We start from the raw sequence: 13,936 nt of genomic DNA on the forward strand, positions 1-13,936 counted from the left end.
GCTGGCAGAGCTCCAGATGTTTGTAAAGCCAGGAGTTACAGGACAACCCTCTAGTCACAAGGAAATGAATTACTAAATTAATATAAGTGTTAGTACTGGTAAAATCAGCCCTTTGAGTGAGTGCTTGCTCATGCAATTAGACATATCAGGCATGGTAAAATTTCACTCCTGGTGTGGAATTTTTTTTCTTTTACATTTTGACTGTTTAGGTTGTGACCCAAAGTTGTCTCACAGTCTAAGTTCATTAAAAGGATGTTCTCAGGCAGGCCCCGAAGAGTTGCTAAAATATAGGTGAAAAAGATGTGGCTCTGCATGCTGCGGTAGCAGTTTTGTGGTGCATACGTCTGAACTGAAGATGCAAAAAACTCAACATTGTCCTGCATGTTTGGTTTGTGGACCAAATCAGGGGACTGAACTACCCATGGCTTTTTCCCGGTCATTTCAAAACATGGGCAAAGAAGCTACAATTCTCTGCAAATGGGCCTGAGTCCACCCTGCTACAGTCTTGGCCTGAGAATTAACTTCTAAACAATTGCTTCTATATGAAAAATACTGTCATATTTTTTGGTTAATCTGCACATCATCTCTTGAGTTACCTGGTGAAGATACCTTTTGGACCATGAGAATTTGCATTTTCAAAAGATGCCTTTTTCTATCTACCAAAAAGGAAAAAAATATATTACCAGTGTAATTTGTCACACAGACATGTCAGTGCAAGTGTATTTGTACCTCATGTGTAGCACTGCTATTTGAAAAGGCAGTTTATTTAGGAAACAAAATAAATTGCAGAACATCTTATTTAATCTGCTACTTATCAGTCATGTGAGATGATTCCTAAAACACTTTTACAGTGCCTGTGCTTGTATGCTTTGTAGCTGTCTGCTTTGCTTTTGCCATGTTATAGCAAGTTTCCTCCTTTTACCTGTACAAGTATGAAGAAAACAAAAGCTGCAGAGGGCAGGGCACTGTGCCTGTGGACAACTAACATCTAGCAGGGCATTTGAGGGAGGAAAAGGAACAGAAATGGCATTTGGGTACCTAAGCAGGTGGGCACTGCCTGCTAGCTGTGCACTTGAATGTCTCCCCTGTAAAGTCTCAAATTACTTTGAACAAATTTTTCCCAGTGTTTATTTTCATACTGGTTAGGCCATTTGCAGTCACGTTTGCAGTAATGTCAGAGATAACTATTTCTTCACCTTTTCTTTGATGTAGCTCTCAAAGATACAGCTAAACCCAGACTTGCCTTTTTTGAGTGTCCTTTCCCAGCCTTTTAGATGAAGTCTGGAGAGGTACAATCCAAGACAGAGGTTTAAGAAGACCTAACTTGTGTGTTTTGTCCTATGACCAAGGGACAGGGTCCCAGTGCTTTTTAACTTCTTTCTGTAAATGGAGATTTAGATTTTGGAAGATAGAGATTCTTCACATTAGACTAAATTTGCTGAATTTTCAGTACTGTATTATCAATGCAACTATGATGTGTTGTCCATGTCTAGATCACTGATGATACTAAAAGTACATTTTTAAAAGTGCAAACTGTCTTCAGTGCTTCATTTTATTGGTCATGGATTAATATTTGTTTTTCTATTCAGTGTGGCATATTTCATCTGTGCAATTGACTGAACCTGCTCCAAGTTTGATTTTTTTTTTCTATTTCAGTTCTTTTGTATGTGAGGAAGGAGACAGATGAGGTGTTTGATGCTTTGATGCTGAAATCACCCACAGTAAAGGGGCTAATGGAAGCTGTAAGTATCTGATGTCCTCACATTGTTGTCTCTCTTGGCAAGAAAATCTTGAAGCTTTCCATGTATTATTGAGATAAACCATAATACAAAGATGAAGTTATTCTCAAGTGCATTTAAAGCATTTCATAAAGGCTTTCTGGAGCGCAGCTCTGAAATGCTGGCACGTTCCTAATTCAGTGTTGTGAGCAGGTTACTGGGATTAAACAGCATCACAGAGCTGATTATTGGAAACCTGAGCCTTGAGGAATAGCAGTAGTTAACCAGTGTCAGGGAAGGAGAGAGGTGCAAGTTTCATTTTCTGAAGTGCTTCTTTCTGAACTGATAGTTTAGTGCCTGTTGAATCTTTTCCTGTAATGCCCATCAGTACATTCCTAGCCTGGTTTCCAAGAAGAGGCCCAAGGATGCACCCTTTCTGTGTGAATTTCATACAGCCTTTGTGCAATTGCTGTTCAGCCTGTAAGAGGCAGCTGCTGAGCCAGTGCAAACTTGTCATTCACATGTCATCTCAAATTCCTTCTCTAGCCCACACTTACAGCATGACCTACCTCCCAGTTGTCTCTTTGCAGCTTCTTTGAGTTGAATTTTTGCTTGTTACCCATTAGCTCTCATCATAAGAGTTGCTATTTCCATGTTTAATCCTGTTTATATGAGCTGATGACTTGTGAAATTTGATAAGGGAAGAGTTAAGAAATAATCATGTCTCACTGCTTTGATGAGGGAGCGTAAGATTGACATGTGGGATGCTGAGTTGATTTCCAGCCTTGTTTACATGTAGGGGAGAAGATGGAAATGCATGAAAGTGCCCCTAGAGAGCTCAGCCGAGTGCTAGAAGTGTGTATATTCTCATACTCTCTTAAAACTGTCACAGTATCTTGTTGCATGTATTGAACACTTTTAACGCAGTAAAGATTGAGTTATTTGGTCAATATTTGGCCAGTAGCAGAAGGTAGAAAAAGATTTGTGGGTTAGTGAAGTTGTTTAAAGCACCTACCTATTTAGATAGGATATCTCTGAGGAGAGTTAGCAGCACGCTAAGGATGTCCTAACTGTGCTTTTGCTGATGCTGTTTGTTAGCTGGGACTGCAGCTCAGTTGTCAGGCAGAGCACATGTGTAACAAAAACCAGGCTTTGCTTCAAGAGGCTGCACTCTGATTCATGGTAAGCTGTAACACGATTTCTTCTTGTCTTTGTATGGAAGTTAAAAGTATGTTATAATCCTTCTATAACTGTTCCAGCTAGCATGAATATTTTATCTCCAGTAGTCTGTGCCTCTCCACGCCTGTTCTTCAGCCACCATGTAACAAAAACAAAGCTGGTGCAGAAGCAGGAAGGGTTTCTGCATACCTCAATCAGCGCAGCTGCTGACTCACTGGCATGTTTTCAGCACAAGAGAAATCTAATCTGTTGTAAAATGTCCCAGTTGACTGGAAGGAACACATTCAGAAAATTTTAATTCTCTTTGGTAGGATATTGTGGATAAAACAATGCCAAAAAGCTGTCAAAGTGCATATTCCTAAATATTCTCTCTACAGTCATTGCAGCAAATCATGTAATTTTGTAATTGTGCACATTCTAAATACTCAGTACTAAGAACTTAGGAACTGAGCCTCTGAGTATTACAGAGCCCCAGACCTGAAAGAGAGCTCCAGTGATCCTCAGTCATATCCTCCTTCTCTTTTTGTGGATTTTCCTCCTTTTCTTTTCATTAGTCACTTTTCCTGGTCTTTGACTTTTACCTAACTTTCTGTTATTAATGATACAGTTTTCTCAGAACCTATTCTCATGTATACCCCCATTCCAAATGAACAATCAGATTCCTTCTTAGATATCTTTCTTTTGGCAAATATCTAGAGATTTCGGGTTTCAGAAATACAGCACATCTCAGGAAGCAATACAGCTGTTTGGTTTTTCACTAGTCAGTCTTGATCAACACAAAACAGCAAAACAATTGCCCATCACAAAACATCACACATATGTGGTGACTGACCAGCTCTACATCCTGCTTTCAGCCTGATCCAAAGTCAGGATAACTGTGGATCTCAGTAGGTACCTCAGTCTTACATTGTGCAAAATTACTTATTTATTCAAATTACAGAAGGCAGTTCTAATTGGGAAATACAAGCATCTCCCAATCTCTTTCTATAATTAAAAGCTAACAGCTAGTTCGACAGAGAACAATTTGATACCTGCCTATATATGTGATCTTCCAACCAGTGTAGGGCAACAGACTAGACATTTCATAGAAATAAGCTGGCAGAGGTGTTTTCCTACACGCCTTGACCCTCCCAGATGCTGCCCTTTCTGTCTTCTGACTCCAGCAGAGAGCATTCCTGGTGGCTTGTGCAATCAGACAAACTTGCCATGCCAGGGGACTGCAGCCCAAAGGGACACCCAGACAGCTATTTTGGTGCCACTCTGAAGCCTGTCACACTGCTTCAGGCATCCCAACAGAAAGAACCCTCTGCTCAGAAGATTGACAAATGGACAAGGTAGATGATAAGGAGAAATATTCCTCCAAATAAAGATACCTTTTTAAAATTTAATGTAGCCTTCTTGGGTTCAGGGGAGAAATCCTGTTGTTTTGTATGGAAGTTGGCGTAAGTGGTGTTCCCCCTGTGCTGGCAGCAGACACCCTGAGAAGAGGTGTTAAGTGAGATGCCCTAGCAGATGCTTGCTCTCTGCTTTCTCTGATTCTGCAGCAGGACTTAGCACGTTTGTACTGGTGACTGTGAGGGGGAGGCTCTCCCATACCCCCACTCAGAGCCTTGCTTCCACAGCTTGCTGTTTGGTATAATTGGTTGAATCCCAGGGGTTCCTGAGAAATGTGCTTATTCAGTCAGCTGGAAGTCTTTCGCAAAGCTCACTAATCCCTGCATGTTATATAAATCCTACACCTGTCATAGGCAGTGTGACAGGCAAGGCTTTCCCAGCCTGGCCTCTCATAGTTTATGTAGGAAGTGATGTCCCAGAGTCCCAAACTACTTTGAGCAACATTTGGAATGCATGAGTGTTAGGCATGCCAAATATCCTAGGGAAGATTTATGCTGGAATGTGCAGAATGCTGTATATTAGCTGCTATTAAGCCTCCCTGGCAAGAAATGTTTTGCTTGACTTGTTTATTTGCATGGAGTCAGTGAAAAGTGTCTTCAAGTGCTGATCTTTACAATATCAGTAGGCTTCAGCGTTAAAAATCCAGAGAGGAAGATCATTTCCTCATGTTCACACAGTTGTGACACTTTCTGAAGTTTCAGGTTACCGGTTTTTCTCCAATGCCTGTTACAAAGGATTTGATTCAACTGTTTGATGAAATGGAGCCATTTTTTATTATTGCTTTACATGAAAGCATAAATTTAGGGGTACAACAGAAGCACAGATACAAAAATTCAACACCAGATTGTTTATCTGATGTCATTCTGTTCATGATAAGCAAAGCCAGAGGATAAGAAGGAGTAAAAGAACAGTGAAACATGCTGGTGCAAGCAAAACTGAAGTAGCAAATACCACCCAAATTTAGTTTGTATTTTTTTCTCTGATAGGTGGAAATTTAGGAATGGATGGGTCTATTGTACCTCATCACTTATTCCCTTTTCTCTTAGCCACAGATGTATGCTAACAGTCAGAGGAAACTGTTTTCAATGTAACAGAAGTTTATTGGTTCTTCAGAATCTTGGAGTAATGCTATTAAATGCCTATCAAGCTGATACCCTTGCGCATTATTAGGGATACTTTTTAAGTGCAAAATGGCATCTTGGCTTGAATGACACTTATACTATTCTAGGTGATGTAGATAAGTATAGGCTAATTAATTTTCTCTTTCAGAGAATTTTGGCTGTCTGGATGGTAGCCGTGCTTGGGATTCAAAGCCTGAGGGTCTTTGAATCTGTCCTCAGTGCTGAGTTTATCCATTCTATTTTCTATTTCATGATAATTGCTTTAATGTATTTCTCTAAAATACCTTTTCTCAACAGAAGTCTGAATGCAAACACAAAGAAAGGATTTTACAGTGACTGATGTTTGCCGGTCTTTAAATGGATTTTTAATTGCGCATTTCAGTTCTCTAATGTAGAAGATAAGTAGTCAGCTATTTAGCTGCAACTTCATTTCACCTGGGAAGAGCTGGAAACTTACTTTGCTTGGCAGTAGAATGCCACAAAACATTAATCACTGAGAAAAACAAAAAAAAGTAATTTTTTCTGTAACTATTTTGCCTTTTGGGACAATCCTCTTCTAAAGTGTGAACTGTGGGACCTGTTCCCTCAAATAAGAGTTATAATTTGGAAAGCAAAGCTGTCTCAGATGAAGTGCTCAGGGATACCATCTTCACAAGCACACCACAGACTCACTGCAAAATAGACATCAAAAAAAAATACACTGCTGCAAAGCAATGCCAAAACATTCCAGTGAAGTACTCATTTACATGGGTAATTTGTCAGCTAAGTAGTTCTTCCTTCTAAAGTTTTACTATATTTTCTGCTTTATTGTTTTAGGAGCTGACAAGAAATTTATTTTACAAGTCCTTTATCTTGATAACACATTTCTCTGTGACATCTCGTCTCATTATCTAAACGCTCAGATGATGTTTTGTGAGCCAAATAGTGTTTTCATTTTGCCACTGTAGTAACTAGACTGAATCACCTTCCCAACAATACAGAAGCTCCTTAGTCCCATGTGCAGCATGTTGGTAGCCCTTCCACAATAAAAGGTACCTTGAAGATACTTTCCAGCCAAAAATACCACCATGGAGAGTCCTGTTAGCTTAACAAACCTTGAAATGTCTTCGAGAAATAGAAATGTGCATATTTTTGTTGTTCCATCAGTTCCATCAGCTCCTGTTGGATTGCCATATGTCTGCCTTCTGCCTGGCAGGAGAAGCCTTTGCTTCCATGAGCTCAGAAAAAAGATTAAGAAACAACAGAAAGATTAGATTGAAATTCCGTGGTAAAATCTGAAGCTGGGAAGAGCATTGACTCCTTGAGCAGAGTGCTAGGAGGTGCTTGGGCAGTTCTGATGATTCACACCCTATAAAAACTGTAGTATCCAATTTTCTGAATGGAGATAATTGTGGGTTTTGATCAAGGTGTTCAGGATTATTCCTTCACAAATTATCCTTAAAAGAAAGCATGATATGGTTGTGAATGACTTCTCTGTATAGCTATCCTGTCAAAGTTTGCAGAAATGTTGTTTTAATGTCTTATGTAAGGTAAGAGGTGGTAATTTTATATTTCTCATTCATCCTAAGTGATATTTCTTTTCTTTTTATTATTTCAGATCTCTGAGAAATATGGGCTGCCAGTTGAAAAGATTGCAAAACTTTATAAGAAGAGCAAAAAGGGGTAAGATAGTTAACTAACTAACTAAGGGTCTGTTGCAGGATCCTTTAGAAGTACTCGGAGATCCCAATTATACTTGGGACCTCATAATGCTGGGCAGCATAAACTCTTTCAGGAGACATACCCATGTGCTTGAAATCTTCATGTCTATGTAGACTGTAAGGGATGGCAGAGGAGGAAACATGGATCTCCAGTCTGTGTATGGCCAGTGTTCATAAGCTTACTGTGAAGAATGAGTTTGTGGATAAAGTTTGTTTTGTAGACAATATGCTTAATATTGTATAATCGTGGAGGGCCAGCATGGGAGACACTGCCTTTGCTGTGAATGCAGTGTGGAGTTTCCCTGCTGTGTTAGGAAGAAGCAGGCCACTATCCTGCTCTGAAACACAGGCAGGCAGTGTTTGCTGCTGGGGTTTCAGTTGAGTAAATTTAGACATGAACATCACAGCTGGACTTTTAGAATAGCTGGGCTACTGCTCCTTGCCATAAATCTAAATCTCTCCACTTCAACTTTTTTTTAGTTTTGTTTAACCACAATACTGTAGTGATATAATTTAAAACCGCTCATTTATTTTCAGCTGTAACTCTAGCTTACAGCATTGTTGAGTCTGGGGATTTCTTTAGCTTTTGAGAAGACAGGTGAAACTTCTCATGTTTTGCTTCATTCTAAGTGACAGAAGAAACACTTTGAGGTAAAGAGTGAGGAAAACACTCATACACTTCTAATACTCGTTGTTGATATTCTCACATCCAAGCTGAGTTCTAGGTCTGTGAGCTGTGTGCAAAGCACAAGTGACACTGCTTCACTTTTGTTAGCCAACCACACCACAGAGCTGCAGCAGCTCACATAGAGTGTCTGAGGAATAGCATGGAGGTGTACCTGTGGGAGCCAACACCAGGCATGGGGAGCACCAGCTAGCTGGGTCTGCCAGGGATCTGGAGTGCAGCTCATCTATAGACAGACTAAGTGTGTTAACCTCCCAGCACTGGCATGTCTCTTACCTCAACTACTCTGGCAAGGAGCAGCCTATAATCTAAAGACTATGAGGGACTACAGGGCAGATCTTGATGATAATTCCCACTAGTGACCCTGTACTGGCATGTGCTGGAGTCTGGTTTTGTATTGAAGAGAAATAAGTATATGTGCCAGAGTGCACAGCTTTCCCTTTCAGTGTCATGGTACATAAAATCATTCATTTCTGCCTTTGTCACCAGTATCCTGGTAAACATGGATGACAACATTATTGAGCACTACTCCAATGAGGACACGTTCATCCTGCACATGGAGAGCATGGTTGAAGGCTTCAAGATCACACTGACAGAGATTTAGCCTCAGGCAGAGCCATTTTGTAAGGAACCACAGCATTTCATCCTTCTTGGAAAGCAGAAGATTCCCTGTGAACTTGACAGACATTGATCAGAGAAACTGTTACAAGGCTGCATTGAAAATACTGTCCATCTGCACATGTGCACCCACTGCATATAGACTTGGGTTTGTCAAGCACAAGGCCACTCACATTAACCTGGTCCCTTATTTATTGTTACCCACTCTCCAGTGTACAAGCAGTTACCAGCCCCCAGATTTGTAACCACATGAGCCACTGCAAATGTGAAATGCAGCATTTTAATCCATACTTCAGTGTGGATAAGCTCATTCTAAAACGTATTAAGTAACTATGCTGGTCTAGTTTCAGAAATCTGGTATAAATCACTTTACCAGTAGCTGTCTCCATCATAGCTAAAAATCTGTTGCAGTGCTAAAAATGGGGAAAGTGGCTGACAGTTCACTTGCTCAGACTGATCCATATCTCTCTATACTGTATAGTCTTGCCAAATACCTCCAGTAGTTCTCAGCATGTAGCAATGAGGACTTGTAAGTAAGGCATTCAGCTACAAATGTCACTTGTAAGTAAATGGTAAAGAAACCATTTTAACTTTGTATATAATGTTTATAATATGCAATAATATATTTTAACTACTGTATGTGGGCATGTTTACTGCCACTCTGTTTTTGTATGTGTTTGGTTTAGGGTTTAGTAGAATCTTTCCTAGAGGATTAAATTGCTGCAATCTGTTAAGGAGTGTGTACTGAGAAGCTGATAACTGAATCTGTACTTATATAGTCCATCCTTGCTCACACAGTTATATATTGAAATATTAGAGCAGACTCTGCTACCAGGTCTTGGATGTTCAGGCACAGTGAGGCCCACCTTAGGTGCCCAAGTCCCAGCTGTAGGTACCTGAGTCTCCCATCCAGCTGTAATAAAATCCAAGAGACACCATGTGTCTGCTGCGTGGTTTGCCTAGAGGTACGGAAGGGGCTCCTTCCTGGTTTCCTTCCTTTGATGATGTGGAGGCTCCTAAAGTGACCTTTTTTCAAGCTTGTGGTGAGAAAGTTTCTTTCTGCAGCAGCCTGAGCATCAAAGCAGTCCTCTAGACTGTAAGAAACAGGACTTCAAACTCTTCCTCCTAAGTGTACTTGCTATTGTATCTCCATTGAATGATTCTGTTGTGATTCCTAGGACACTTGGGTGATGTACAAGCCTGGGCTTGATGTAAATATTTTATCAAAACTGGAATATTTTTTCCAATGGAGACTGAGTATCCTGCAACTGAGGTGTGCAGATAGGTCTTTCTCTCAAGGGCTGCGTTTGAACCCAAGTTGAACTACATGGTTATTCCATGAAATTCCACCTGTTTTATGAACTCTGTGAAGAGATAAGGTTCTGAAGGCGAAAATCATACCAGGAAGGGGGTTCAAGAGCTGAATGTCCCTATGACATCCAAACCCAGCACCTCTCTGTCTCTCCATGCCAGCTCCTCTGGCTATTGCAAAGAGCTCCTCACTCAGCATACAATTCCATGAGTTTCAGCTGCATTTTATTCTCTATGCACTGTACATAGATCCTGTGTGACAGACAGAAGTGTGGGTGTTCTTTCCTACATGCAGCCTTTAGAGTTTATTTTTTTTCTTCTGAAACCTTTTCTTCTTTAGTCGCATAACCTTTATTATTAGGTGGTTAATGGCAGAAAGAAGCACTGGCTAGTTTAGCAGGGCTCCCTGTAGTGTTTTGAGCTGTGTGGAGCTGTTTGAATTCAAGTAAAGTAGCTGGGCTTACTGACCAGTCTGATTTGGCCATGTCTGCATGAATTGTCCTGCAAGCTCTTGCACACTTTCTTAACTTCGTTAGCAGTAGCATCCCATTAAAATTTTTCCCTCTAACAGAAATCTGTCAAGGTTTCTGTGGAAGCAGAACCTATGAAATGTTCAGGCTGGTAGCATCAGGGCTAACATACCCAGAATACGCATACCCCTGTAATGCAAAGTGTCTATTCTGTCCTTCTCCTGCCCTTTGCTTTTGTTGTGCACACTTTCCCCTTCTGATGCAGAGTTCTGTAGCAATTTAATTAACTTTTTATATAAAAATGCACTCCAGCAAAGATGCTCTTGCTACCCTGCTCAAGAGCAGACATCCTGGGACTACAAGAGATTTATGATGGTTCAGTTTGTTTCTGCTTAGCTCAGACTGAGATGAAAAGTCTATTATGACTTATTCCAGATACTTTTTTCCTAAAGAAAAAAAGAGGACAGTTTGGACAGGTGGCATTAGGAACTGGGACCAGCACACAGGACTGATGAGCAATACTGTTAATTCTTCTATTTTCCTGTTAGTGTTTGGAATCCTCAGAGTATCAGCTGGCACCTTGCAGTTGGTCAAGATGTCTGGGCAGAAGCTGCAGGTGGAGCATAGGAGTAAATGTATGCAGGAGTTGAGCCCTGGTTCTGCCCCCAACAAAGCTGCTGTCCAAGGGAATGCCTGGGGCTGGCCTGGGTTGGATGTGCTGCTTTAAGAAAGGGCAGTGGGAATTCAGGGATTACAGAGAAGGGCAGACTGTCCTGGCAGCACCAGCACTCAGGTTAATGGGATGTTTTTGTCTTCTATTTGGTGGACATGAGCTGGCATCTGTTGAGTGCTGCAGCATCCTGTGAGGAGGAGCAGTGTAGGATCAGTGAGAAGTGCAATGCTCCAGGAATACTGGGCCTTAAGGAGCTATCTTTCCATTGTCTATTTAGGAGCTTTCAGTCAGTCACTGTCCAGAGAAGGAAAGTTGCTTCCAATATTAACTGGAAGCTATTCTAAATACATCTTAAAGTCTGTGAATTCCTGATAGCAGAAAGCTGATAATCCTGCCCTTAGTTCCTTCTTACAGTCTGAATGAATTTACTGGGAAGACAAGATTAGTGGGAAGACAAGATTGGTGGTAGGAGTATTTTAAAATAACACCTAGAGCTAGGTAAGGATGATCACCCTTAATTTACCTGCTGGGGTCTGAGGGCTTTGTTTCTCTGCTCCAGATGCAAGTGCATCACAAGCACTAAGACATTAGAAAGAGTATCCAATCTGCACCCTTTCAGTTGTAGTTACAGCATCAGCTGCTGGAGGAGCACTGAACCTTGGACGCTGGTTGTGGCAAGCTACAAGCTCTCAGGGTTCACTTTGTTGGTCAAAATAAGCCCATCAGAGTGGTGGGAAAGGGGCAGTATGAATCATGCAAACTTCTGAAGCAGTGGCCACCTTGTGCCCTGCTTGACTCAGATGTCCTGAGGAATACATAGTGCTTACATGTATAGTGTTTAAAATATACATGTCGCTTTTGTTTGATAAAAAATACTGATTAATGATGGATCTTCCAAATATTATGAGTTAAATGGAAGTAAGATTTGGCTACTGTTCAGCAGGGGACAGGAATATCTGCCTTGCCTTCTTTTGTCTCTTTGTGGCACTGCTGTGGTTGTTTATTTAAAGGAACAAAATTCTCATTTCCCTTTCTTCTTCAAGACAGCAGTCTTGAATCTTAATTAGTGCAGCCTGAAGTGTGGTTTGCTGCTCAGTGCATTTTCCTTATGAAGAGTTCTAGCAGTGCAGTGTCTGATGTGTTTTAAAAGACTCTGATAGAGATATACAAAAGGAGAACAGTCTTCTAATTTTGGTTCATGCTGGAGATTCGGCACTTTGTCCGTCCATTTGATCTTTTATTATGAAACCCCATTCAAATTCTCAAATTTTAGTTCTTTCTCACAGTGAGGTGCTGATATCCCCAGAGTAAAGTGCATCCTTTGAGTGAAGCTTTGTGGATGAACAGTGATATCCCCACCAAGACATTTTGCAGGATTTCTACCACTGAGTGTAAACGACAGAAAAAAAGAATGTTTTCTTCCTGTGTGTCCTCTCTCACAAAGTTTTTGGTCAATGGAATTCAGAGATCAAATGTCTTTCTCATATATTTTTCTCTTTCATTCTATGAATTGTTTAAATGTAAATTAATTAAAACAATTAGTAAAATCTAAACTCTCTAGCTGTCAGAGATGCTGTATATTGATTGAAATGGAACTGGAAAGGAGTATCTTACGACTTATAAAATGTAAAGCTTATTAAATGTTTATATGTTCTTCCATTTCCTATTAATTGAGACAAGATACAAACAAGAATGTTTGTGCCAAAGATTGTGACAAGCCGTCTTTCTGGCAAACAAGGAAACTTTTATGTATAAATAGTGTGCTTTTATATTAAGAATATAGCTCATGTAACTTAATAGTATTCCAGCTGGGAGAGGGGTTTGATAAGCTGTAAATACAGTTATTTTATTTTTTGTACATTTTTAAGAAGGAAAAAAATAAATATTCCTATGTATGAGATAATATTTCTGTTGCTGTGGTGTGAATTACTACATCTCTTCGGGAGAGATAGTATCAGTATATACACCTGAAGGGAGGGTGCAGAGAGGATGAAGTCAGGTGCTTCTGAATGCTGCCCAGTGACAGGACCAGAGGCAATGGACACACACTAAAACACAGGAGGTTTCCTCTGAAAGGGAACACCTTTTACTGTGGGTGTGAGTAAGCACTGGAGTAAGTTGCCCAGAGAGGTTGTGGAGTCTCTCTCCCTGTAGATATTTAAAAGCTGCTTTGGCATAGTCCTGGACAATCAACTCTCACTTGCCCTACTTGAGCAGGGGGGTTGGACCAGATGAACTACAGAAATCCCTTCCAACCCAAACTATGCTGATTCTGTGACTTGTTGGAGTGTCCTGGGAACCTGGCTGAAAGCACTGGCACTAACATCTTTGTGACTCCTGGGCGTCTGGGCAGAGATCCTTAACTGCATCTGCTCCAAAAGCACTGAACCATACCTGGCCACACAGCTTGCAGTAAAACATTTTCATCAAACATTTTATTCTCCACCAGTTGAGTTTGGCTTTTCAAACAAGAATCCAGGAGGTGAGAACATCTAAGTGGGTGGGAAATTGCTTGGGTAAGCATTTGCCTCAACATAGGGAGACTCCCCAGGCAGTAGCAGGGCAGCCCTGTCTTACAGCAGGTTGGAGGAGTTCAGTGCTCTGGATGAGCAGTGCAGGGTGAGAGCCAGGATCAGCTCCCATGGAGCTCTTAAGGTAATCACATTTCCTGGGCACTGCCTGTGATAGATGTTTAATTATGTTTTATGGCAAGTAGTTTTACTGAGTGGCTCTTAAAATGCAAATATTTTAAAGCTGCATGGTTGGCAGTGCTCCATCTGCAAGGCCATGGAGGAGAAGTGTGTTGGCTGATGGGAACCACTGCACTCTCTGCATGCTCAAGGGTTGGACTGTCTGGCATGGCTGAGGTGACTCAGGCCACCTTGATTAAAGGTCTTTAAGAAAAACTGATCCCATCCTAGGAGCAGGGAGCAAAACACCCCTCCTCTAGCTCCTGACTGGAACTAGGGGAATCACTGGAGCAGAAAAGTTGTGGGTTTCAGCATCTTCCTAACTTCTTGGCTCAATTTGTACTGCAGAAAACAGTGATAGATTCTGAACCATGCT

The 13,936-nt window shown here is 40.9% G+C and overlaps 1 protein-coding gene across 6 annotated transcripts in view; it reads left to right on the forward strand.

The window, feature by feature from the left end:
* The window catches only part of GRHL2 (grainyhead like transcription factor 2), a 66,092-nt gene extending 53,317 nt beyond the window's left edge, over positions 1-12,775 (forward strand). For all 6 annotated transcript variants that reach the window (XM_085053330.1, XM_085053331.1, XM_085053332.1 and 3 more), the window contains 3 exons: positions 1,657-1,742; positions 7,011-7,075; positions 8,288-12,775. In XM_085053330.1, coding sequence (XP_084909456.1) covers positions 1,657-1,742; positions 7,011-7,075; positions 8,288-8,402 — 266 coding nt within the window. In that variant the 3' untranslated portion in view covers positions 8,403-12,775. The remainder of the gene's footprint in view (positions 1-1,656; positions 1,743-7,010; positions 7,076-8,287) is intronic.
* The last annotated feature ends 1,161 nt before the right edge of the window (positions 12,776-13,936 follow it).

This window comes from Lichenostomus cassidix, chromosome 2 (assembly GCF_008360975.1).
Source record: "Lichenostomus cassidix isolate B80296 chromosome 2, HeHo_3.0, whole genome shotgun sequence".
Lineage (NCBI taxonomy): Eukaryota > Metazoa > Chordata > Aves > Passeriformes > Meliphagidae > Lichenostomus > Lichenostomus cassidix.